Genomic DNA, 27,926 nt, shown 5'->3' on the forward strand with positions numbered 1-27,926 from the left:
CTAAAGATGAAAAGACACGTATGTTAACCCACAAATACAAGAAATAAATATCATTTAAAGTAAAAAAAAAAGGTATTCATATGTACATACCTATGGTCTTGCCGCGAACATTGTTCGGATCGGAAAGTAAAACAACGAACCGTGTTAATCATTTTCCAATGATCCTTGAAGAAGGACATCTATTTTAGCAAATATTTCAATATGTATCATTAGAAGACCAATCTTGAAAATTGTTGATTCCTAAAAAGAGAGAAGCACTGAAAACTACTGCCTTTTTTTTCTTCGTCTTTCTTATTCTTGCAAGCACTCTACCAAGTCAAAATTAAAACACGTTGTTTGGATAACATACTTTTCTACCGCATAACACGGTCGACCGACGCAATCGCCGAGGGGAAACTTATGCAAATTATATGCCTAAATTTGTTACCTTTCGCACGAAATTAAGATAAGATTTACCATTCGTTTCTGCCGTCACTCTTCAAAATGTTACACTTTACTGAGATTTTGCGCTCAACTTAATAACTGAGAACTGTTTCACAACGTTCGTTTCCTTATAAGATTATAATTTCTCTATCGCTGGTTCTGCCTTAAAAGTACGTGTTTTTTTGTCTTACCTTTTAGTTAGAATTTTGTTACTTTGGCCTAAAAATGTGTTTGTTTCTTTCTGAAAAATCTAAACTTGACTACAGTTACCTCTCAGAGTTTTCGTTTCTCCAAACCAAATTGTAAATGAAGTAAGTATCTATTTTTTCTTTATTTTGCACTTCTCTCCTGGAAAAATGTCAGTTCTAAATGTCACACACTTTACTTACACGATTGCGGTTCTTTTCTCTCTGTGTGTTTACTGTTAAGTATTCATACGTATTTTAGTTTGTAAGTGTTTTTTGCAATATAGTTTTGATTAACTGTTATGCTTCACAATTTCTTTTCCACATATCGGCAAAACGAGAGGAACGATTTTTTTCATGCAATTTTGAGCTCTGTTGCTTCTGTGTTTTTTGCTGGTATGGAACTATGGGTATTGATGTCGATTTAATGATTAATGTTTAATTGTATTGGCTGTTGGTTCGACTTGAATGAATGGATAAGACATAAATTCCGTGTACTATGTTTATGCTATCTGGGATAGGATTGAGCAAGTAATATCATTTGTTCCGTGGATTAACAACTACGAATAGAGCAATATCTAGTGTGGGCAGAGAGGAGAGGAAGTGAAGTTGAAAACTGGTAGACGCTTGAGGCAACTTCGATCCTGTAATGAATCAAATATCTTTATATCTATTTATAACAGGATTGACTTTACCCTAATGGTGATATGCAATAACCGTTTTTTTTTTCATTTCGTTTATTTGATTAGGCTCAAATGTCTTAAAAAACTTTGCGGAGCAAAATGTGCAATGTAACTAACGTATACAAATGAAAAACGAGAAACGCTGAACAATGCAAATGATCCAATGTATCGTATATTTACTGATTGACTCCCTCTTTCGCTTATAACTCGGCTACAAATACGATTCCAGCTGTGTTTGACGTTGTAGATGTTATTTAATAATGCGCATTTTCGTAGAGTTGTCTTGGTATCTTCGGCGCTCTTATTCCTTTTGAATAAAGAAATGAGTGCGCCGAAGACTCCAAGACGATTTGACAGAAACACGTCCTTTTATCACAGTTTTTTGCACTTTTGGGGGGTATTCAAGCTAAAGTTGCAAATAAGTATACCTTCTTTTAGCGAATTGTGGGTAGAACATAACCGGAAATTTGTTTACGGAGCTGTCGTGCTCTAAAGAGAAAATCGATTATCGTGCAGTGGACCTTTTGTAATGTTCGTCGAGAATTGAGATTTCAGCATAACATAAATTAGAGCCCACACTTTCTACCACTTTGTTCAAAACTGAATATGATCTCCATAAACCTACTATTCATCATTCTTAAATGTATTGACAGTTTTGCTCCAATCGAAAAACGTGGAAAATAAATTCAAATATTAAATCATAGAAACTGTGTACATCGACATTCCTCACGGTTGGAGAAATAGGACACAAACGAAATTGTACTCTAGAAAACTAACTTTATCTCTTGCGTACATTTTTTCTGCGAAGGAGCGAAGTGTGCACAAACAAGCTTAACTTTTCTCACTTTTTTCGTTATTACCTATTAAAAGCTAGATGCTTCTCACAGTTAGAAAACCAAAGAATTATGATGCAGTTAAAATATCGTAAAAAAAACTAAACGAAGTTAAAAACTAAATATTGTATACGCACCACAACTTTTGAACAATTTGTGAGTTTGAAACGAAGAAACCAACAACGGGAAACCCCAGAGGATCGAAGATCCGAGGGCTTTTACGTAAGGAGCAATAATAGGTAAGACAAAGTAACAATCTGGACTGGAGCCGTCCGCCCGTCACGAGACAAATGGTGCACAGCCGCACAGCGCTTATGATTTCCAATTAGACTGACGGTTGTTGCTAGGTCCACTCTGCGGCAGCATCTCCAGATACTGACGCTGCAATTCCATGGCTCGTTGCATCTCGGCTATCGACGCTGCGGTGGCAGCTGCGGAATTACTACTGCCCCCACCGCTGCTGCCGCCACCACCGCCTCCCTTGCCGGCCGCTGATAGGGATGCTGAAAAAGAAGATTATTAAAATCAACATCAAATGCAAATCAAATGGTCGATTTAGCTAAATTTTCCGTTTTCCTTTCTTATTTTTTATTGATTAAGCTCATTTCTCGTAAACTTGCTTGTTACACCGCAACCCATTCTAATATTTTTTAGTCTGGTATGTTTGGGATAAAGGACGATTGACATGAAGGACACTTTTTTGTACATTGTTTTCACAGCTTATCGAAATTCCAAACATGGCGCTAATTATAACATTCCAGATAAAAAAAACATTACTCTTGGAATTGGAATTCTGATACTACGAGAATTTATTTTTAAATTGTTGAGAATGTTTTGACGAGAATTCCAAAGAAATTTTACTGCAATATAAATTTCAAGTTATTTTGTGAAGCATTTCAATAACATTGTAAAGAGAACTAAAAATTAATTCAAGTGAACCCTACGACAAACATAATGATGATATCACATGATCACACATGATATGACAATCCTAACACTACCCCTAATGATCAACTACGGTTGAAAATCATTTTAATATCAACCCAGTCCGCATCGTGCTCTCTTGCCGTGCGGATCTATTTGCTTTTTGTTGAAGGAAGTGTTACTACTACCTAAAGCTACAACAAATTTAAACGGCACTTTTCCTCTTCGATCCTTGTTTGGACCCTACCCGAGGTAATTCTGCTTGGATATCGATTACAAAAATTCCTCTTCGATTTTTCAGATTCTAAATCACAAAAGAAAAGGGCAATCACTTGATCCCCCTTTTGATGAAATTAATTTGAGCAATCAATTTGATTTGCTTACGGATGATGAGAATGATCCATCATCCAGGAAAAATTCAAGCAAACTTTCCCGGATTAATGCCAAGAATTCCCCCTATTGTGATAACCACTTCCGATTTCCATGCTCTTCGCACGGAACTTTTGAACATAGTGAAATTCAAGTTTTAACTGCAAATTGACCGTCGGGGTGAATGCCGTGTATTGGCTGAAACCTTGGACGGATTCAAACGTCTTCTCAAGCATCTTACTGAGAAGCAGCATACAATTTTTTACTTATGACACCAAAACTGAACGTGTGTTCAAGGACTGCCCAGTGGTGAATCCCTGGATCAGATCAAACATGAACTGGCAAAATTACTTGGAGTTGTGCCACTCCAAGTAATCAAAATGAAAATGAAATCCCGTCCTGGCGATTCACGCAACGGGATTTCTAATGATTTTTATTTAGTTCACTTCAAGTCCTTGGAAAAAGCTAGCCTCATGCTCCATGTCCGAGTGAAGTGGGAACACTTCAGGAAGACTGGAGGAAATTTTCAAAACCTCACCCAGTGCCGTAAGTGCCAGGGATGGGGTCACGGAACTAAAAATTGCTACATGCCAGCTAAATGCATAAATTGTGGTGATTCCTCTCACGCAAAGGACGACTGTCCTTGAAGGAAGATCCTAAGAAATTTAAATGTTCAAATTGTGGTGAAAACCATAAATCCGTTTTTTGGGAATGTAAGACTTGCAAAGCGATCCTACAATTCCGTTCTAAGCGACAGGTAGGAAATGCTCCACGTTCCCGACAAGGTACAAATTCCTCTGCTGTTAACAACGGTCAGCGAGGAACAAATTCTAGATAAACATTTCAAAAGGTCCTATCTGCATTGATCGATTCTCCTCATCGACTTTCTCTTTCGTCAATAACTCAGCTGCAAAACCTTTCCCTGTTGTATTTGGACGATAAGAACCTCCTTTATCAAACTATGTAGTAGAATTAGCGCGAAATCTGTTTGCATAGCAGTGGTTATGAAAAAAGAGTAACTCGATGAAGAGAATCGATCAAAGCAGATAGGATCATTTGAAATGTTCATCGAGAATTCTACATTCGGACCCATAGGTACAAACATCACCCCTGCTTCAAATTCATCATCTCATCATCATTCATGACTGAGAAAATTTCCCATATTTGACTTTCTTGTTGACCCCTGAGTAAAAGTCCTGAAAATCCCTATATCCTAACACGTCCTAATTTTTTGATACCGCCCTCTTTATGAATTTTGGTATGTTGTCCCGATGTCGGTCATATACTGCCTAACTAAAGCATGTTTCGACATTGCCGTCGAAGAATTTTTTGTAGGAAATGACTTGAGGAACATTTTTCTAGAACACTTAAAAACGATATCTCGTTGCATTACCCCTCGTTTGGGTGATTTTTTTTTAATAGGGTACCCCCTTAAAAATCTAGAATTCATGTAAATTCACTGTAAAAAACCATATTATGTGCTAGTATGTTGAGATTTCCATAAAGTAATTATTTCAACAACCCAAAAGAATGAAAACACTCTAAATCGGATTATTTTAATCATACCTTTAAGGTACAACAATTGTTAATTTATTTAATTCAAAAAATATAATTGGCCTTGCCTGATTAAAAGAGTAACACAACTTTCTAGGACTGAGAAAATTGAACATATTTGACTTTCTTGTTGTCCCCTGAGTAAAAGTCTAGAACATACTTATATCATAGAGGTAACTCTAAGACCAGAAGGTCCCGAAGAAACGTGCTCAACTTTTTGGCTCAGCTCTGGTCCCAGACAACCAGAAGTCGTATAAAAATGTACAAACAGTATCGTAAATTGCTTCAGTTTAAGTCAACATCGCATATAAGAATGACATACATCGTATTACGTTTAAGTTAAATCGCATAGAATGCAAATTTCCGACTCATATACGTTGAACCATTTCTCCATCGTATTGGATCACAAATTAAATCAGATTACATCGTACGACTTTTCAAATTGAACTTGTTATTACAGATTAAATCGTATATAATGTCAAATCAAGTCGTTTAAAAAGGAATTAAAATTCCTTATACGTTTATAGCCTCCAGTTTTGTACGTATAAGCCATTTTTTTGCATTCTATACGATTTGTTTGTTTGTATATATGTTTGTAAATCACAGAAACAACTTTGAATATACGTGCATTCTGGTTGTCTGGGGTACTCTCTTCGGTCCCACAATACACATGGGCCGGGACCAACGGCTTTACTTCCCTTCCGAAGGAAGACGTGACCAGAGATTTTTATGCCTCAGAAAAATCCCATCGACCTCGGCTGGGATTGAACCCAAACCCATTGAGGTGAGAGAAAAATGTTATCCAAGAAATTTTCTACAAAATACACTTTACAGCAACAGCACAATTATAACCTCAACATCCCATCGCATCCCTAAGTTGATGACTGTAAATTTCCATGAATTTAATATTTTTACGGGGGGTATCCAATTTGAAAAATCACCCGAAAGTGGGGTAAGATGGCGAGATATCGTTTTCAAATTTTCTAGGAAAATGTTTCTCTAGTCACTTCCTACCAAAAAAACTTTCGGATGACAATGTCATGACATACTTTAGTTAGGCAGTATACGACCATCATCGGGACCACACACCAAAATTAATAAAGATGGCGATACCAAAAAATTAGGACGTGTTAGGATATAAGCACCGATTGGAAACTAACGATTTAAATTGGTCCCAAGTACATCCATAATCAAATAGAGGAAACTCTAAGACTCTTCGGTCCCAAGCTAATCGATTCACCCCTCGAAACATAGAAAAATCCACTAACCCCTCATTTTATCTGTCAAACTTTCATAGCGAATCAAAACAAACATTGTGTAGTACTAGAATTTTGACTAGAATGGGGTACGTTAATCGATTTGCTTGGGACCAATAGGCTACCCGAAAAAAAATAACAACAAAAATACAATAAAAAAACCATGTAACAATAAGACGAAAATTATTGTCTTAACAATGATTTATATTGTTACGTCTACAATAAATTTACCTTGATTTATGTTGTACAAAACAGTAAATTTCATGGTAAATGGAAAATTTACAATAAAAAAAGGGGGGTTGTTAAGTATCTTAACAATGAAATTTTCGTGATTTCCCCATACAATTTTTTTTTCAATAACATTATATATTATTGTTATTTTACTGTTGGTTGGCGAATTTATTGATTAAAAAAATAACAGTGTACTTTAGAGTGTATGTGTTGGCTTGACAGATCTACTTTATCGACTTTAAAAATAAATCGAAAAAATAAAACATCGACCCGGGAAGTGAAGGGATGGTATGTATGTTACGGGTGATTCCTTTTTTTACTGGTTATGGATTGAGATTCGATCCGGAACTTGTGAAAAGTGGAAGCCAACTCCCCTGCACTCGATCTCTCTAGGTCACGTCTCCTTGGTGGTTGAGCGTCGTTGATAAGTTAATGCATTCAACTGGAGAGAATCGCCCATGAAATATGCTTCCACCTGAGAGTTATTTCCTGACATCTTCAAGTGGTGGATTTTTTTATTATTATTGTATGATTATTGACTGCACGGAAAAGGTCTGCACTAAGCGGGATTTAGATGATACAGGAGAGTTGAGTTCAACTCAAACCGATCTGGTCGTAGGCGTTCAATTGACTTGGCAACGAATAGAGCCAAACGAACTGTCAAAGCAAGAGCCATACGAGCAGCGCCTATCTTGAATACATTGGCAGTGTTGCTGACCCTCTCATAGTCTGCATGCTTCAATCAGATTTATTTTTATTGTTCGTGAAGTAACCCACAATGAAAACACACCAATATTTAATGTAACAACAATTTTTATTGTAATAGAGTTGTTCATTATTGTTCGTGATCGAATCATGTTAACAATAAAATAAATGAAAAATACAATAAAAGTCATTGTAACAACATTTTATTATGTACATTCATTGTACAGATAGGTAGCAGTTTTGCCGTTTTCGGAAGGGTACAACATTATAACAATCATTTGTATTGTCGACAATAAATATTAATGTCAGAGCATTGTTTCCACTGAAAATTTCACTGTAATTTTTTTTTCGGGTAGTCAAGTAGTGAGCCAATGTAAAATCGATAGTTTCGTATTGATTGTTGGTATTACTATCTTTGAGAAGTTACCTGAATTTGCAGGTGAAATTTATGTTTCTCGTTGGTTCAGTGTACAGTAGCAGCGTTGATAAGGAGTGTTGAGTATATACAAATACATCGAACTCTGGTCCGAAGCTCTTCTTGTTGACGGTTATGAACCTCGGTTGAGATTGGATACAAGAAAAGGTTCGGACCAGGGTTCCGATGCATGGTCAAATATCAGTATCATCGCTTGTTTTTCTCACTAAGAAGACCTATTTTGATTGTTGAGAAGGTGCATATTTGAAGAGATCCCAGAATTTTTCATATAATGCGGAACATCACAATTGAATGAGGATTCATGTAAGACCCATTTTGATTGATTAGAGGGCGCATCTTTGGAAAGGTCCTAGAACTCTTCAAATGATACGGTTTGAGACCTATTTTGATTGATGAGAGGACGATTGAAATTCTCAAAAGAAACGCATCAAATCCGTTGCAGTTGTCCTGCAAATAATTATTTAAACAACCTAACAAACAAACAAACTAAAGCTATTCCGCATTTCACACCAAATTGGACTAATAAGCGCGTTTTCACTTATTAAAAAGTGTGATAAAGTTGCAAGTTTACATCATATCGTCTTGGTGTCTTCGGTGCACTTATTCCTTATGATGCAAGCAATAACTGCTTCCAAGACATCAAAACGATTTGACGGAAATGTGCACTTCTATCAAACTTTTTTGCATTTTTGGGACAGTCCAGTTTCAGATGGAATCTGCAATACATCACTGCCATATTGAATCGCACTATTTTTTCATACTTGAAAATCACTTACCATTTACGTGAAATTCACTTAATATCGTCGGACATGAAAATCAGTTTAGATTTGGTATATTTCACGATATTTTCTGAACAAAACATGTGACTATTATGGTGGTAAGCTCCAACCGGTATTAGTGTGGGGTTCGTGGTCGTGCGGTTAGCGGCGTCACCAGTCGTTCAGGCGTATTGTGAGTGCCACGAAATGAGGGCTTGATTCCAGCTCCAGCCGGTGGAACTTTTCGCAACCCGAAAATTAACCTACTGTGGTCTACTTGGGTGTTATGTGTTGTCCGTTGATTAGTGTTAAGTGTTCAGTCTGTGCAAGTTGAAGGCGGTATCAATTGTCTTATCTAAATCCCGATCAAGAATGTCCGGTTGCTTTGATGTCGACATCAGAGTTAGTTAATCAACGCGACTAATATTTTGCAGATCATCCAAACAGGGACGGTATTTAAAAGTTAATCCGAGTTGGCGCTTACCGCCATTAGAGCACCTCATTAAATTCCGTTTATTATCCTTTATTATCGATGTACACTGGAGTCGCTTTTTACGCGGGGGATACGTGTCGCGTAAATTCCGTAATCCTCGTAAAAAAAAAACCACGTAAATTCCGAACTCCGCGTGAATTCCAAAATTCACATAAATTCCAACCAATAGAGATTTAAAAAATGTAATTGTTCTTTTAAGTTGTGTCCTGTATCTTCAGCATATAAAAAAATATTGGTTTACACAAAGCGTTGTGTTTTTCTGCCGTTTTTCCAAAGGAGGTACCTATTTAAAGATATCTCAAAAATTCTAAATACACTGAAACCTTCGTTTACGAAGTCTTTTTCTATGCAGTTTACGTCTCTCTTTTTACGAAGTAAACCCAAATAACGAAGTTTCTCTTTACGAAGTAAATTTTACGATTCTGGGAAACTGAAAAATATTGTCAAATAGCCAATATTGAATATTTTTGGAATCTGGGCAACGTTTAGGGACTTGAAATCTATGTATGACGCCACTTTAAAATCCAAGATGGCCGCTTCCGGTGACAGAAAAAACTGGGAAATACTGTCAAATGTCCCACAATATGGTTACTTTTTGATTTGAGGTGACGCGTGCAGAGTACTCAACGGCCTATAAAAGCATAACAGCCCCATAAGGATGTTTGTCAGAAATTAGTTATCTATTAAAATCGATTGTAAATTATCGACATTTTATATACATTGTGCACTAAAAGTTACATGTTTTGTTCAGAAATTATCGTGAAAAATACCAAAACTAGGTTGTCCCATCCATAAGAGCACGTGGAGAAATAAATTTTCAACAGCGTTTTTCTCGACTTGCTGTTTTTTTCCAGATGAGACTGATATGCTTTTATGGGCAGTCCAATGCATAACTATTTTTTGACAAAAATCCATATGGTGGGACTGTTATGCTTTTATCGGCAGTGAATTAGCCAACAAAGAATCTGTACAGTGTTTAGAGAGGATTACATATTCTTAAATAAAACCCAGTAATAATTACTTAGGAGTACTTACCGGCCGCTTGTGCCATCGCAAGCTGATACGAATAAATCAGCGGTGAAAATTGCATCATATGTGCCTGTAGATTGTTCAGATTGCCCGCGGAAAGCCCTTGCTGAAGGCCTGTACAAAAAAATTGGGGTAACGGTTACATTTGGATGGTTTTGTTTAACCTTTTGTAAAATACCTCTGAACAATTGCTGCTGAAAGGCCTGCATCGCAGCTGCCGCCGCAGTCGGATTCAGATTGCCCAGGCTACCCAAGTTTCCTAGAGCTCCCAACTGACCCAGTCCTCCGAGACCGGCAAGAGCCGTTAGCTGTGCAGCCGCTGCTTCCGCTGCCGCATTGGCCGTGGCACTGTGCCGACTGGATCGTGAACTCGATTGCGGTGGCGGAGTCTGCTGGCTCGGTGGGGTTGGTGTCGGTCGAGGCGTGGGGGTTGGCGTTTTCGACTTCGATGGTTGCGATTGGTGATGAGCGTGCTGCTGTTGCAGCTGGTGGACACGTTGTTGCTGTTCTTGTTGTTGCTGCAACTGTTGCAGCTGTTGCTGCTGAAGCTGCTGCTGGAGCTGTTGTTGTTGCAGTTGTTGGAGCTGCTGCTGGCGTAACTGTTCCTGCTCTTTCTGGCGCTGTTAGGTTTGGACAATATTATTTTGTTAGTGCTGCACAACTGCCAAACGGCACAGTCAGTTACCTGTGCTGCTGCTTGGCGTTCCTGTTGTTGCAGACGTTCCTGCTGCTGTTGGCGTTCTTGTGCTTGTTGGCGCTCCTGCTGCTGTTGTTGTTGCTGTTCGAGTTGTAATTCACGTTGCTCTCGCAAGTTCGGTGTAGACGAAGGTGTTGGGCGAATATCCACCGGTGAAGGACTACTTTGAGTTGCCAACCGGGCCTCGATCTCCTGTTCCTGCTGCAGTGCTTTCACAAAAGCAGTTTTCAGACGATTAGTGTGCTCGGCTTTGAGTGCCTTCTTAACATTACTCGTTACACATTGTTCGCAGATAACCTTCGGATCCTTACCGACTAGAATAGAATGGTAAAATGTGAGAAGTGATGCTTTTTGTCTTTCTGCTCACTCAAATGCAAATTAATATTGAGTAACAAAGAATGAACTGAAACAACACAAAACCTGGACTGTTCTGAAAAGTGGGATTTCCTCTTTTACCCTGTTTTTCCCATTTCCAAACCGGGGTGAAGTCGATTTTGCATTGAGCACAGCGATACGGCTGCTGTGGTAGGTTCGGTTTTTTGTCCTTGGTAAGATAATCGACGACGTGTTCGAGCCCCAACAAGTACACGAATTCGGTATTGCTCGGGTTCGGAATGAAGTGCATCTCCGGTGGTGGAGGCTTTGGCGGTGGGATCTACAACAAAATGAAGCATTAATCCAATTATTGAAGCAAAAACGTACGATAAGGACTTGAGAGGAATTTCAGACAGGGTTCATGACTCAACTTAAATAAGGTATGTTCAGTATTGCATATAGGATAAGGTGGGACAAGATGGGTCATCTACTGGTGAATTTATTCATATTTTTGATAGTCAACATCAATGTATGCGGGTTTGAAAAAGCTGTTTGAACTGTCAATGGGGTTGCATTATACCTGTTGATATCGACAACAAATAAACTAATTAATTTACTAGTTGACCCACCTTACCCCACCTTCATCCTACTCATGAGGAAAAGAACCAATATCTAAATCAAGATTTGCCACAGTACCCGCACGTGCAGAATTTGAAGAGTTGGAGTTGATTGATACCTGTCTAAGGACAATAATTGTATCTTTCTTACTGTAAGTGACCGATAAGACGATAAAAAAAGTCGATTGTGATTGGATACGGGTTAGGTCGCTTAAGGCAAAATATGGTTAATTGTTCTTAGATAGCTATCGATTACATTATTGTTTGTTGCGATTTAAATTCTATTTGTTAATAGATCAATAGTATTCAGCTTTTATACAGCCGAAATGTTAGTTAGGACAGGCGTGAAACACTTGGGTATCTAATTTACCGCACTTACCTGTAGTAAAGTTTTCTCCAGTTGTTTCCTAAGTGCTAGTTTGGCTGCAGCTTGGCGTTGCGCCTGGGTTTGTGTGTCATCTCTGGTTTCTCGATCGCGCTGCATATGAAACAAGGTAAAAATTAGTAATTATGACCATGTTTCTGCTTCACAACGTAGACTATTTTCGAAAGCGGTTCTTACTTTAAGCGAAACCGGTTCCACCGTTGTGCAACTGATTTGTGCTGGGATAGGTGGTGCTGGAGTGATAGACACCGAGTTGCTAATCTGGCCGGACTGTACCTTCAAATTAGTATCCATATTAAGATTATTGCCGCCGATAGTGCTACTATTCGGTAGCTGTTGTATTGTTACGTTTGTTAGTCAAGCAAGCATGGTGTTTGTGATGCGTTATATTGTGAAAGTGATAAGAGTCGAATAGCAATAAAAAGAATGGAAACAAGAACACGTTAATGGAAATAAGCGATATTGACAGACGATAGTGTTAGTAATATGAATGGAGAAACATTACAGTCTCGGACTCACATTACGCTGCTTGACACTGCTAGATGGAGCATTGGTTGGAGTGATTGTAACCGAGGGTGTAATTGTAAGATTAGATCCAGTTCGGGTCAATCCCATTGGAAGCCGCTGACCAGGAGTGCTAGGAGTCAGAGTCGCACCTCCTGGAAGTGACGGTTGTCTAGCTGGTGGTTTCGTTACCGGAGTGATGTTTATAGGAGAACCACGACTGAAATAGAAACAACTAAGCATAAAACGATTCGAATCGTTGGATAACAACTCTAGAAGGATTTTTCATACTCACTTTACCGGCATTGCCGTGACAGCCTTAGAAGATTTCGAATGTGCAGGCAACGGAATCGCATTCGTCGGCGTAACACTTAGCGAACCTTTCGTCAGGGCTGCTGGTATTGAAGCCAGTGGATTGTTCATATTCACATTGCTCGGAGTCACAATCAAATTTTCCTTCATCATCACTTGTTGAGACTGTTTTAGTTTTTTCAGTAGCACGAGTTTGGTTTCTTCACTGCGCAGTTCTTCACGTAGTTTGCGAAGCCCCCGTTCCCGTTCCCAAATCTCCGCTGCGGTGAGCTCTTTGATAGGAAACACCGGAGGCATTTCATCGTCTTCCGATTCGGACAAAGCTGCTGCCGCAGCACCATTGTACGAGCGACCATTTACCTTAGCCGGCAGCAGTACTATATCGGGTACTTCAGCGTAAGATTTTGGTTCGGTACGCGGACGAAGGACACGTCTTCCAGGAACGGGAGAAGTACTGCCCGATGCAGACGGTGAAGATGCCGAGGGGGGAGGGGGCGCCGGTGTTATGGTAAGACCCGAGTTTTGTGTCAGAGCACGCAAATCCCGGGCCGTCGATGGAGTGATCGTCAGCGAATCCCGACCGGACCCGACACTCAAGTCAACGACATTATCATCGACTTCCATTCTCTCCATGTTCGACTAGTTAGGCTAAAGCAGTGAAACGCGAATTATTAATATCTAGAACGATGTTAACATTGTTTGGATCATAATAAAATGCTTTGTACAGAACATCAGTGTGGTAAATATCTCTGCTTTTGGTTAGCCAGAAACACCTGAGAATGTCTTAATTCTTTTCAAAGAGCAATCATAACGCAATAATGGAAACCTGTCAGTTACCAAACTGATTGTACGGAGTCATAAACTGAACGTCTTAATTTTTAATTGTTATGAGCATGAGCATTGATGACCGCACAACTCACCAAATCATTACTGCGCGATTGACCATGGTCTGCACTAACGGCGGACGCATAATTGTCCCATGGGCTATGGAGTTTCATATACACATGGGATAGATATGTATCCACCGCCAATGCAGATCCAGTGGAATTTGCCCCTAATTAAAATCGAGTTTCTGATCGACTTGTTGTGTTTAATTCCAACAGTGACTTAACCGACGACGACAACCACTGTCGTCTTCTTCTTCGTCGCATTTCAAGCTTATTGCTTATCGCATATTAGCTTATTGCGTGCTATCAACTTAGTGTTCCAGATGCACTTCCACAGTTATTAATAGAGAGCTTGCCATTTTTGCATTAGTATGATTGTGTGGCAAGTACAATCATACTCTAAACCCAGGGAAGTCGAGTAATTTTCCAACCCGAAAAATTTCTTGACCGGACCGGAAATCAAACCCAGCCAACTCCAGCAGGCAGGGTTACTTCCACTCATTTGCTATAAAAAAATGTTTTTCAGAATTATGAAATCACGAGATGGTATAGTGATAATTAGTACTTGTAAGTTACAATATGACGACGTGAAGTATGTGTTTGACACATAAAATCTGTCAATATTGCTTTCAGTGCGTCACCATCAGCGATTTTACGACTCGTGAGTGCTCACTCTGAGTGAACGCTCACGAATCATAAGATCGCAAATTGTGACGCTCTGAAAGCGAAATTGACGGTTTTTATGAGTCAAACACATACTTTACAGCCTCTTCTCGTTACCTCCAAGTACAACATACCATTATATCATCTAATGATTGTATAATTCCGAAAAGTATAATTTTATAGCAAGTGAGTGGAAGCAACCCTGCCAGCAGGGTCTTGCTTTGTAGCTGCGCCTTTACCAACCCGGGAGCTATTTGACAACTCCAGTGTTATGTCAATGTACCCCGAAAATTCTGGTACTCTGGTTCTGTCAAATCGAATAATGGTGGAGTAAATTTACAATTGGTCTTATTTTTGATCAACTCTTTTTTGAACGTTCTTGAGTTTTTTTTTGTAAAAATATTGATATTTTTTCTAATAGTTTTCCTATCGACTCAACTTGACGGTATCTGGAAATGTCTGTCAGTGTATGTGTGTGTGTGAGAACGTAACACATTTTTCTTAAACGTATTTCTCGGCAACCACTCTACCGAATTGAATGCAACAGCCACCAAATGAAAGGTACCATTATTCTATTAAAGGCTTAATAAACGGGTACCATACACTAACGACATCATAGATGGTACTACCATACCACATAAAGTAGCAGTGTTGGCAAAATCAGAAATCAATTGATATTTTTCCGCTCTCATGGGCTCGCAATATCACGCGTGATATTGGAACAAAATATCATGCTTGATATTGATTTTACAAGCTCCTTTGATATAGCGAGACTATTCACAACGTGCAAACATCAAGCTGAGGGTTGCCTCGACACAAAAATGATTCCATTGCACATCGTTTTCTTAGAAAGAGAAAGCATAGTTTGCTATCTCTTTTTAATCTTCACCGATGCCAGACGCGAAGGGACTGCTGCAAGCCGTTATGGAAGTTTCGGTTGCGTTCGGGTGTAAAGCAACAATTATTAAACTCAATCTCACCACAGTTTGGTGAGATTTGCAGTTGGTGAGTTTTGTTAGCTTGATATTCCGAGCTGTGATATCACAGCTTGCAAAATCAACTGCAGTTGTTTGCTTGTTGATTTTTGTCTACGAAAATCAAGCGTGATCTTGGGCGTTGGTGAGATTTGATATTTTGATATTTTCCCAACACTGTAAAGTAGGGATGATAACCCGAATTTATGGTTAGGCGCTTCGTATGGTTATTGTTTATGGTGGTGTTAATTAATTGATTTTCAATCGATCAACTGGTTCCGGAGATATGGACGGAACAAGACCCAAAAATCGCGGAATTCGGGAACTAAGTGTTGTTTTTCAGCAACCACATAACCGAATAAACGGAACAACCAGCAAATAAAAGGTATTATGGTCACATTGAATGCTGTTGATCAAATTTAGAATCGGTCAACTATTTCCGGAGATATGGGCATCCGATAAACATGGATTTTTGGAACTAAGTCGTATTTATCGGTAATAACTAATGTGAATTGCACGCAACAACCACCAAATGAAAAGTATCATGCTCCCATAGCCTCGCCCATAGAACATTATTGAACAGATTCAGAAACGGTCAACTGGTGCAGGAATTGTGTCAAGAACATATTTCAGGGCCATGATACTAAATTTGACCGGTAAAGAGTAAAACCTATCATGTGACAAAACAAATTACTTCAAAATATGACAACCAAATCAATGTTGGCCATTTCGAGCGCCGCGGACCACAATGGTCGGTTCCGGGCATGTCCCAGATGCCTTCGGGGAATTAACCAGACCAGACTTGAATTAAAACCCATCATGCCAAATAATGAATTTTGATTTCATAAAAGCGATTAAATTCCGAAAACAATGCAACATCAGTTATACTATACGTCTCACTCAAAATTTATTCCTGGCTTGCTTTCGACGTCCACATGAAGTGAAACAAAAACATGTTTTCTGATGTGAAAAAAGTTGTGCCACCAACGATGGCTGACCCCATTGTTTACGTACAGTGGAGACATCTACAATTTGTAAGTGGGTACGTGAAACTAAGGTTTTCTGTCTAGATACTCGGGGGGTGGCCTTTACCGACTGAGTCCGACTGTCTCTAAAAATTAAACATCAGCATGAAACAATGCCGTAGCTTATGGGGTGCCTATAGGGAGCCAGGCCCCCTCCAGAAGATCAATATAATTTAAACTGTCGGTACAGTGCTTGTTCGCTAACTAGGCCAAAAGCGCAGCCCAGTTAGCGAACAAGCACTCGCTAACTGGGCTGGCTTGTCAAAACACTGAGGGGAGCTTCAATAGATTGTTTGATCGCCGTTAAAAAAATATTCACGTGCATTGAATTGAAACAGTGTAAAGTTTGTTATTGTTATTTTAACAGCTTTCAAAGTCGCGAGTTTAGAAAGGCTTAACGCATTCGCTAAAAACGCTTGTAAGCCTTGATTTTAGTATGAAATGAAAATAATTTCAAATTTATTTATATTAATACTCCGTTCGAATGCTCCTCACTAATTTTGACAACGAAATGTCAAACTAAAAGTGACGTCTATTTTTGACGTATAACTGATTTAAAACGAACGCCCAGTTAGTGAAAAAGTACTGTATTAGCATCACAAAAATATCTGGGATCAATGACCGTAACGGTTAAAGTCCCATTAACCTTTCAGTACTCCCGCCGTTGTACAAAGTACAACACGAAAAAAAAATAAACTACCCAACAAACAATTCACAGTCACAAATAAGCATACACATTGAATTAATGCTGAATAACAGTGTACAATGCTGAATAAAACAAGATGTCGAATTATATGCTGAAAAAAGTTCATTGTGATCGATAGATGCGCCTTTATTCCGCCGTTTGCTCTGATATGACTTATTTACTTATTAAAAGCTTTATAAACGTTGACTGTCTTCCTAATTTAGAACCAGAAGTTTGATCTAATAACAAACTGAACAAGTGTAGTTTGCACATACATTGTCGCTTTAATTCAACTGTTTTCAATTGCTTTAATAAAATGCTTTATTAGACGTCTTATAAATGTTTTTTAGCTCCATTATTAGATTTCATTGCATTGCTTTAAAATATTGCTGAATAAAGGTGAATAAAGTCAGCAAAATAGCTCTTATACCACGATGCGTCTATGTTTTAATTGAATCCTTTTAAATGCTTTATAAACGACGTATTAGATTCATTATGCCACAAACAAGTTGGAGTCACAAATAAGCATATAGATTGAATAAATGCTTTATAACAGTATACAATGCTGAATAAAACGGGTTGTCAAATTATGTGCTCAAAAAACCTCATTGAGATCGATGATGCGCCTTTATTCCGCTGATTGCTCTGATTTGATTAATATACTTATTAAAAGCTATACAAACGATGACTGTCTTCCTGATTCAACACCAGATGTTTGATCTAATAACAAACTGAATAAGTGTAATTTTTACACACATTGACGCTTTAATTCGACTGTTTTAAATTGATTTAATAACATGCTTTATTATACGTCTAATAATTGTTTTCTAGCTCCATTATTAGATTCCATTGCATTGCTTAACAATATTGTAGAATAATGGTGAATACAGTCAGCAGAATAGCTCTTATACCACTATGCGTCCATGTTTTAATTTCATGCTTTGTAAATCCTTTACAAACGGCGTATTCATTCATTATTCCACAACACTGCTTCAGGCTAACAACAAAACGAAATTGGTAGCATAGTGGTTACCGTTTCCGCTTGCCAAGTAGAAGGTCGCGAGTTCAATCCCAACCTCAACCCTTTTTTTTTTATTTATTTTCTACGCCTAATTAATTTAAATCGTAATCATAGATCGTATCACTAACGACAACCAATTCATGGCTCTATTGAAAAGAATAGCATCCTTTCCATCGAAATTAGAGAGATTGAGAGGTAGCGTTGGTCTCATGTTAAACAACTATGAATGAATTAATCATTCTCACATCTCCTTAAATTAGCTAGAGTTACGGCTGGGAGTGCTGATAGGTTTTCAGATTCAAGCTTTTATTACTTATTTAGCTGCCCATTTGATGTATTCTAGGATAGCTCAGACGGCAAGGCAAGCGGCTGGTGATCGGAAGGTCATGGTTCGAATCCCATCCAACGATATGTGTGTATGTAATAAATTTTCTAGGATCTATGTGCCGTGCTTCGACAAAAGTAATAACACTACAAAAATACTAACGAGAGAGAACAACAACCCCTGCTCTCTGTCCCGTTCTTATTTTCGGATTAATTATCCCGTAGTTGAATAATCGTTTAATAAATATATAATAATGTTTGATTAAACATTATTTCACATGAAAATCAAGCGTCTCTATACACCTTTATACCAACGCTGTTTAAGAAAGTAATGATGTCTAATAAACACTGAATAATCAAAAATTTGAAATTCGAATAAAAGCTTCTCGACCACCTTATTCAACACCAAATATTTCGATGTTGTGGTTGAATAAATTCTCCAGATTTGCCTGAACAGAAGTTATTATTAAAAATAGTACAAGTATTATTAAGCATGAAGTGGAATAAAATCGTCAACAAGTCGTTCTTAAACAGGCAATTGTTTGTTGGGTATGTACTGACTTTGGAACTCTTTCAACGAGCAACTCAACATGTTTCATGAATGTTAATAACCCATGTCCAATGGACCAATACTTGAAGAATATTTTGGAGAATATCATGAAGTGCCCTCGTGGTGACAATTTTTTTTTTTTCCTTTTGGTTTGTTTTTTCCGTCGATCTTGTTTTCCGTGCTGAGCACCAATGCTACCGACGTGCCAGGAAGGCAGCTCCCACACCTGGACCCTACCTATCGACCCATCAAACTCATGAACCGGGGACCAACGGCTTTACTTCCCATCCGAAGGAAGGCGTGATCAGAGATGTTATGCCTCAGAACATCCCGGCGGCGCCGACTGGTATTGATCCCAGGCCAGCTGGGGTGAGAGGTAATCACGCTTACCACTACACCACCGGCGCCGTTCTCGTGGTGACAATAACATACTGTTGTATTTTGTATGTACAACGCGCGAATGCTCGTGTTACAAAAGATGGCGCGAGTGCTGAAAGGTTAAAAGACAAAAACAAAAACAACAAACTAAAAAATCTGGGGGGCGTGGAGTACCCCCATTAGCTACGCCATCATGATTTCCAACTCCCCACCCGAGCAAAGTCCAGCATCAAAATGACAGCAAATTGAAATCAAGATTTGATATCAACATCAAACTGAAATCATAATTTGATTTCAGTTTCGCAATTCACAAATTTGATACCAAATTTTGTTTTCATTTTGCTGTACATTTGCTCTTCAACAATATGTTGTTACGGGTTTGTTTTCATTGTCTTAGCATAACATCAAATTGAATACTTGTTTTGTTATCAACAGGAAAAATTGATATCAAATTTAGTTTTCAGTTTGCTCTCACTGATAGCAGAAATAGTTTTCTATGTGATGTCACAGGAAGATTTTTTTGCTCTCAATTTTGATATTTTAACCGTTAAAACGACCAAAACGACAGCAACCTGAGCAATCATTATCAGCGAAATCACAACATCAAATTTAGATTTCAATTTGATCTCAAACTTTGCTCATTGTATCGCGAATGACACTTTTTTACCTTACAGTTTCGATTAATTTCTATTACGTTTTAACGAAGACTACAAATCATTGATTTGTAGTCTTTGGTTGCAATGATTTTTTTTTCAGTTAATTTATTTGGAAGGAGCTTTACGGAACCAATACCGTGGACCCCCGGTAATATGACCGGTTTTAATCTGAACACTTTTTAATTTTAACCCCGCTTATCTGCACGGCGTGCAAACTAAAAATTGCCTTAACGTCATTTTGCACATGAAACGGAGTAAAGCGAAATGGAACATTGCAAAACGGAACGCAGAATCAAAACAAAACAGCAAATAAGGCAACCAGAAACACGCTGATAGGGTTACTAGAAGTTCAAATTAAAAATGAACCCCGTTAATATGAATGAGGTGTCGTTCAGATTAGCGGGGGTCCACGGTATGTCATTGTTTCTAGATTAACAGAAATAACTTAATACTAAGTCTACTGTGCTAGCCCTAATAAAAAAAAACCATAAAAGAGAGCTTAACGACGTGCTCGGGGTATCGTCCAAACCATTTGTGGGATAGTTTACGTTTACCCATCCGGGACACAGTTCGTTTGTTTATTAGGGAGCTCACTCATAACGAATATACTATGTATCCGCGGTGCACCGGATGCAACGTAAAACGTATACCTCGTCTATTTAACATAGGTAAGACAGTAATAGGGGTAGACCCATTACTCGCGCTTACTCCATGGGAAAAAAAGGGAAACATTTTTGAGGGAAGGATCAGGGGAGGAGCTAGGATATGGGGTATCGTTGTTTCATCCGAGAGTTGTCGCCAGCCCTTTTATGCCATGATAAGAAAGAAAGCAAAGCAATTATAACAACTATACAATGCAAAGGATCCCCTTACTTTCTGATCAGTATGCAAAAGTGGCCACCACTAGGCCACCAAGCCCCTCATTACAACAGATCGAAAGCTGTTGTTATCACCATTCAAATCAGGCAGTGACGAAGATGATGGCAACTTTCCCGGCAAAACGGTTAGTATGGGAGTCATTCACATGGAATGAGTTTCTCGGAGAAATTCAACAATGATCGAGAACTCATCTGATTTCACCGTGAATAGTACTGCTCTTACGTTACACACCATTTCCAACCTAATTAAGTCACCCTTGATGACGATTATCTACGATTTATGATCAAATATTATTTTACGTGAGTTTTGCTTCGTCTATTGTGCAGTGAGGTTGATTGATTGCGCTTTTGTGCGGTATATGCGGGAGGCACATATAATGAAGAAGGTCTTGGTACGACCTATTGTGCTTGCGAGTGTGATACTTTTATTTTTATAACAATGGATGCCGCGATCAAGATTATTCTTGTAGTGTCTAGATTTGCATCTTTTGGTTCATTTATGTGCAGCTGTGTTCGATAAAATAGCAGCGCATGCCGATTTTCATAAAAAATGGTCAACTTTGACATGATGTAACTTTGTTAATTTATGATCAATTGAGCTGAAACGTTCACCAAATAACTACAAATATGTTCAATTTTACGATTACAAAATAATAAATTTCTGGAAGCACCTGCCGGAAAGTGAGACACCAGGTAAAATTGTTCAAAATAATACCATGTTCAACTTGATACGACAAGATGTTTTTTCTAGTTTTTAATAAACATTAAATATTTTCTTAACAAAAGATTACTTAAGCCCATTCGGGGCAATATGAGCACCACTTATTTCAACTTAAATTTAAATTCAATTTTAATTCTTCAGTTTTGCATTGTTCCTTTCATAATTATGACTGTATCATATGAAATCACGTTTTGAAGTAGTTGCTTTGGTACAAAATCTTCTTAAATTTAAATTTATTCTACAGAAAATAATTGTTCCTTTTAAATCTTTGTAGGAGACTGCGGGGTAAAACCAACAATCAATACGAAACTAACGATGTTAAATTGGCTCACTACTTGACTAGCCTATTGGACCCAAGCAAATCGATCACGTACCCCATTCTAGTCAAAATTCTAGTACTACACTATGTTTGTTTTGATTTGCTATGAAAGTTTGACAGATAAAATGAGGGGTTATTCGATTTTTCTATGTTTCGAGGGGTGAATCGATTAGCTTGGGACCGAAGATAGTACCAGAGCTGAGCCAAAAAGTTAAGCACGTTTCTTCGGGACCTACTAGTCTTAGAGTTACCTCTATGGTAAAACCTTAGACGGCCACCTTTGGTTGGTTAAAACTGAATAGGGGAAACGCTCCTATAGTTGCGGTACGTTAGAAGCGTTAGGTTCCGATAGTTGTGCATGGAGACTCAATACACAACTATAGGAACCTAACGCTTCTAACGCACCGCAACTATAGGAGCGTTTACCCTACGTAAATAACAATATTCGTTTCTGAAACATATCAGGCTTTTTTCGAAAATATTTGTAGATCTGTCATCAGTATGAATTCTTGATATGGAGGCCTCGGGGGATCCACCAGAAATCCAGAACATCCGGAAAAGTAGTCAATTCATAAAACTAGGTTCAGGATTTCTATGAAGCTTCTGTTACCGACATTATAAGTAAGATGATCAAGGCATTCCAAATGGTGATTGTGCACAAGTAAATTAGGAAATCCCTCACAACGCGGTGCTAGTGTGCATGTGAATTTTCTGTATCGCCCCAACGCCCCAACTACGCGGTTGTGATTTTTGGTGTTGTACGGAATACTTTTTCCTTCACTTCTGGGCTTCCGATCGGTGGTCAACCGTTCCTCGAACCGCTTAATCACTCGCGACACCGTGGAATTCGCGATTCCCAACGTTTTAGTGATGGAACGATGCGAGAGATCCTTGTTCTCGTGATGAATGCGCAAGATTTTATCACGCACGAGCTGTTCTTTTGACTTCATTTCCGCGAGTTTTGATCACAGGACTTTAAAACTTGCAGGATGTAAATAATGCACTATGAACTAAATCCACCCAAATTTTCATTAAATTCTACCCAACGGTTAAAAAGTTAGAGCAATTTCATAGTGTGGCAATTTCATCGTGGACACCCTTTACGAGGTCCATACGCAGACTAGTGTAACGTAGTGAGATAATTCTGAACTAACTAACCCACAAATTTGAAGATATTGATCACTTGAACAACTTTCCCGAAGACGGAAACATTCTTAATAGTAAAGATCATAAAATATAATTTATACAGGAAATTGACTTGCACATCAGCGCCGCATAGTGAGAAACTTATGTACTACTGTTCCCTAATAAAATGTGTATGGTTATTTTGCCTAACGACATGTTTGGGGTATCATCCAGACCATTTGTGGAAAAGTTCGACAATTTGGGTTATCGCTCGTTTATGGGACCGCAAGACGGGGTGACATTGGGCCCAATGAGATGGATTACCGAGATGAAGCAATCACTCACACAACCACTGTACGATACACGCAAGTACACGTAAGTAGTGACGTCACTACTTGCTTTTACGTTGATTTTTTGGTTTACCAATACAACCCTATTTCACGATCTGCGCCACCTCTCTCTGTACCTCATTAATTGGGCCTAGTGGGTGACAATGGGCCAAAATTGAAAAATGTTTATTGATACCGATATCTTGAATATAAAAAAAAAAATGATTACTAGAATATGTGCCTTGAACTCCTGGAGTAAAGTGTAGATAACATTAATCAACATTAATTTTATTTAAATAATTCTGTAAATTCAATGTAATAAATAGTAGCAAAAACACGTTTTTAAAAAATGTTCACAGGGGACCCGTACAGAAGGCCGAAGCACAAAAGGCCGAAATTATTCTAAGGTACCACAAAAGGCCGAAAACCAAAAAGGCCTAAAATTTATCAAAAATCGAATTTGTTGAAAACCGCATCCAAACAATCTGTTAGCCTTTCTACTTGCACAACTGACTCGGCTCGTTAAATTGTTTGCATGCACAAAAATGAAGCCAAGATGAAATTAGATTAGCTGACTTTTTGGGGAAAACCAGTAAGTGGTAAGTTGCGGGTAAGAGAAGGTTAAGGAAATGAGAGATGCGATAGAGTTGAACGGTTTATTTACGCATACACAACATTCTGATTGGGTAGCGAGTTGCGCAAGCAGTTGAATGTGTGTATCTAGAACGTTCAGCAAAACGGACCAAGAGAACTATCGCTGCTAATGACGATTTTCGATTTAAGAATACCTCCCATAGGGTAGAGAACTACTTCGGCCTAATCGCCCATTTTGGGCCTATCGAGCAGAAAACTTCAAATAAATCCATAATTTCAGAGTTAAGAAGTCTATTATACGTTTGGTACGATACTTTAGATAATAAGCTACCGAACGAAGTCAATGAGAACGCGTGATATGAAGGTTTGCACCCATTATTCCCAAAAACAAAAGAAGCGCTCCGACCGAATCAATTTTTATCTTCATTCGATAGGCCGAAGTCAATTCATTGGCGTTTCAATGCGTTAGGCCGAGTTTAGAATCTGTAGGCCGAGTTTGGCGTCAAGAAGCAGTGTTAGACTGTTGACAATATCTCAACGATTGGTTTCTCTTTATCAAATCTTACGGTACGTACGGAAAAGTAAATAAATTTGGAAGCCATCAGTAATAATAACATTCCGTTTGCCGCTAAACTGCGCTAGATTAAGAAAGACTAAGTGCGGGTTGTGCTTAATAGGTCGGAAATGGGGTAGTTAACCTTATTGAATTTCATCTTGAACGCAGCCATCATCGTCATTGCATACTCAATGGACAAATAAAGCTAACTATCACTTTCTCTCATTCAGTATCTGAAGCCTTTCTTCTCTTACAACTGAGTCACCTAGTTGAATTGTCCGCATTCACAAAAAACGAAGTCATCTTGTCATTAAATCATCGATAAACACTAAAACAAACAAAAAACTAAAGCTACCCAAATTTTAAGTTTTTTTTTTCATTACGGAAATCGAATGGCAATTAAATAGCTTCCATTATATTTTATTTCGAAAATGCAGAATAATAATAACTGTAACGTAACTTTACTTTAATAATGTAATTTAATTTATTAAAAAACAAATTAACAAAAGCCCGAATCGGGAAAGCGACTACTAACACAGCTAACATTTGTATATTTTGATATATTGTAACCAAATATATGTTTTAGCTCAATGTCACACCACATAAGGTTTTACATTGGTATATTTTTTATACAATTTTAGTGAAATGAGATATCAATTTCAATCAGCCATTGCCATGTTAGTCGTTGATGAATATATTCACATGCTTAAAATTTGATTTTCCTGCTAAAATGTGAATGTTATAAGGTAGGAAACGACAAATTTTGATGTTTTGACCCATTGTCACCCCCACTATTTGTTTATTAAGGTTCTCTAACCGCCTTGACCGACTGTGCAATTTTGCCGAAGACAGTAACCTTTTACCCCTTACCCCTAGGGGTGGCCAACCTTACCCCGCATGATTTTTTTCTTTCATTTTTTAGTCTGTTTTTGATTCGTGATAAAACATCATCAAATCAAAAGGAAATTTTCTGAAAATCAATTTAATTAGGCAAAGTACTCTAAAGATCAATAATCACTAACTTTATCGCGGAAATTTTATGCAGTTTTGATTAAATTTTAGTTCAAGCATAGGGTGGCCATCGTCTCCTACACACTTAATCGCATACTCGGCTATCGACTCATATTTGGATATTTTAGCCGAAAGCTTTGTAAAAAATTACTGACTTATCGTAACGCTAAAGCAATCGTTTCGATAATATTTGACAGCTAGTCCCTTAACTACCGAATCCTCACCATATCAGGCGTAACATTTGATAACGGCACAAAAGCATTTGTAAACAAACTTTCTAAGGCCCTTTACACGCTAACCAACGTACGCCCACGCAAACCAATACCACTTTCGGAAAGGTGTTGTTGGTTTGCGTGAGCGTACTTCGTTTCGCGTGTAAAGGGCCTTAAAAAGTTTGTTTACAAAAGCTTTTGTGCCGTTATCAAATGTTACGGCTGATATGGTATATTTACCGAAACAATTGCCGAGTGCTCAGCTGTTCTAATCTCATCAAAAAATATACCAAGTTCGGAGAAAAAATTAATGTGTATACTGAAACTGATCATTGTTGAACCGGCATAAAGCCTCAAGGGAATAGAATATTCATACCGGTTGTTTACAAGTTTGCCCATACCACCCCGATAGGGTGCCCATTTTACCAAAACGGTTTAATTTCGGTTACAAAACGAAATCTTTTTTTATAAGGTTCAAAACTTTGCTTTTAATATTAATTTTGTATTCTTGATGTAAATAGAGCATGAAATTATCCATTTGATTGAACAACGTTCGAATTTTGCACTGAATTTTGTATTATTAGTGATGATTTTCTTAAGGTAGCCAAACTGCCCCGCTTTCCCCTATATGGGAGGAATAGACTTGAATGACTTCTTAGTGGCTTTGTACCGCACAGCTATTGGTACAAAGAGGTATTGTATGTAGCAGTGATCAATTCCTGGCTTCTATATCGCCGTCATCAGAATCAACGTTCTCACAACTCATTATATGAACCTTTTGAAGTTTAGATTGAAAATTTGCGAAAAGTTTGCTGCTATACGGTAAACAAGTTTTGAAACGCAGAGGAAGGCATTCTAATAGCGATTTTTTTTTTATTCAGTTCCAACCTGGATCGGGTATCAAGATTGGGTCGGCTTGTTGTTTGTCAAATGTCACTGTAAACGTTTGTTTTTGTAACCTGGCTCGGGTTGAGGTTCGCACGTCGCTGGAAGAGTCACCTTACCTGGGCCATCCGTTGAGGTAAGATATGACTATGTCGCCCATTTAGAGGACCGTTCGAATTGCTGCTACTATTGCAATGACCGCAGCCGTTTCGCTTTTTTTTAATGTTAAAAATGTCAAATACCACTTAAAAAAAAAGATTTGAATTGTTTCTATGACTTTCACACTGCACAACCGCAAGGATAGATAAGCAACCTGTTTTCAAGTTTGATTAAATAATTTAAACAATTATTGTTAAACCTGAAAAAAAAGCCTTTATTTACTATTTTAAAATGATGTTATGTCCAATGGATCACCTGTGATCCATTCTACTAAATTCATGTTTTTTCGATGCAGATCATCAATTTATGCAAAACACAACAACTTTTGTTGTGCAGAAATCTTCTGGGCGGTAAAGGTTTAAACGCTGGCAAGACAGAATAGCTATAACATGTTATAAGTATATCTTGATGACATTTTTCTTGTCGATAATTATTGTACCATGTTCCAAGAAATGCAAAGCGAATTTGCACTCTATCGCAATGTTTGTTTCAATAAAAAAAATGTTGACTGCAATAATGCGGCATACTTTAATATTTACATGATTAAAGAAACGCACAAGCAGAAGAAACATCGAAACACTAAAATACGTCCAATATTGATATCTATGCTGTCGACGACCCGCGTACTAGCACCTACCTATACATTATCATCGCATCATCGTTATGCATGTAACCCAGAACAACCGCGGCAGTAGCCAGTCGCGAGATGTGGCAAGGCGATTCTCCACGAAAATTGCAGTGCGTATTCCCCCCCGTGGAACCTACCTACTACTCCTCTAATATAATGCTGTGCTGCTGCTCTTGTTCCGCAAAACGAACGGCCTCGCGAGAATATGTGTGTGAGGTCAAACACTGAATACACTTTTCTCCACTCTTCTCGTTTGTCACCCTCCGCGCTCGAGTATCCCTCCTCGCGTTTCTGTACAAAGCACTTTATAACAACCCCAACAACAGCAGCAGAGTGCTCCGCCACCGCTGCCGCGCCGAAAAAATAAAAGGTATAGGAAGAAAAGTCCATCACCCTAGGAAGTCTACCTACTCTCTATATATAAGCACGGTACTGATAGTAGGATTCACTTTTTTCAAATGCACATTTTTGGTGTTCTTCACGCACAAAACCAGCCAAAAACAGTTGCAATAGTTGCAGCGCACCTTCGTTCGTGCTTTTTCACTAGTATCGGGCTAGAATTTCACTTTTTGATAGTATATTTTTTGCAAAATAAAGCGACCACAACGGAGGTGCTTGTTTTCCTTTCTCTCGCGAC

General features: G+C 38.3%; 1 protein-coding gene across 6 annotated transcripts; it reads right to left on the reverse strand.

Annotated features, from left to right (window-relative positions):
* Positions 1 to 144: 144 nt before the first annotated feature.
* On the reverse strand, positions 145 to 27,926 carry simj (simjang). 6 transcript variants are annotated; one of them, XM_065231811.1, is made up of 10 exons: positions 27,701 to 27,926; positions 12,693 to 13,357; positions 12,413 to 12,617; positions 12,071 to 12,163; positions 11,888 to 11,986; positions 10,997 to 11,231; positions 10,565 to 10,890; positions 10,058 to 10,499; positions 9,886 to 9,993; positions 145 to 2,627 (listed from the first exon to the last, which is right to left on the reverse strand). In XM_065231811.1, the coding sequence occupies exons 2-10, from the start codon at positions 13,340 to 13,342 to the stop codon at positions 2,437 to 2,439; spliced, it is 2,349 nt and encodes a 782-aa protein (XP_065087883.1). In that variant the 5' UTR covers positions 13,343 to 13,357; positions 27,701 to 27,926; the 3' UTR covers positions 145 to 2,436. The 6 variants fall into 6 exon arrangements, with proteins under 6 accessions (XP_065087883.1, XP_065087882.1, XP_065087879.1 ...); XM_065231810.1 differs by having other exon boundaries at positions 12,071 to 12,169; XM_065231807.1 differs by having other exon boundaries at positions 12,071 to 12,226.

This window comes from Ochlerotatus camptorhynchus, unplaced genomic scaffold, assembly GCF_037179485.1.
Source record: "Ochlerotatus camptorhynchus isolate MF236.1 unplaced genomic scaffold, CSIRO-AGI_Acam_v1.1 ptg000361l, whole genome shotgun sequence".
NCBI classification, from domain to species: Eukaryota; Metazoa; Arthropoda; class Insecta; order Diptera; family Culicidae; genus Ochlerotatus; species Ochlerotatus camptorhynchus.

Coding starts and splice junctions, on each gene's coding strand:
- simj (XM_065231806.1), bottom strand. CDS start 13,342: ATGGAGAGAATGGAAGTCGATGATAATGTCGTTGACTTGAGTGTCGGG. Junction 11,232..11,887: donor TGGAGAAAACTTTACTACAG/GTAAGTGCGGTA, acceptor ATTTTGTTGTAG/ATCCCACCGCCAAAGCCTCC. Junction 10,891..10,996: donor CACTTTTCAGAACAGTCCAG/GTTTTGTGTTGT, acceptor ATTCTATTCTAG/TCGGTAAGGATCCGAAGGTT.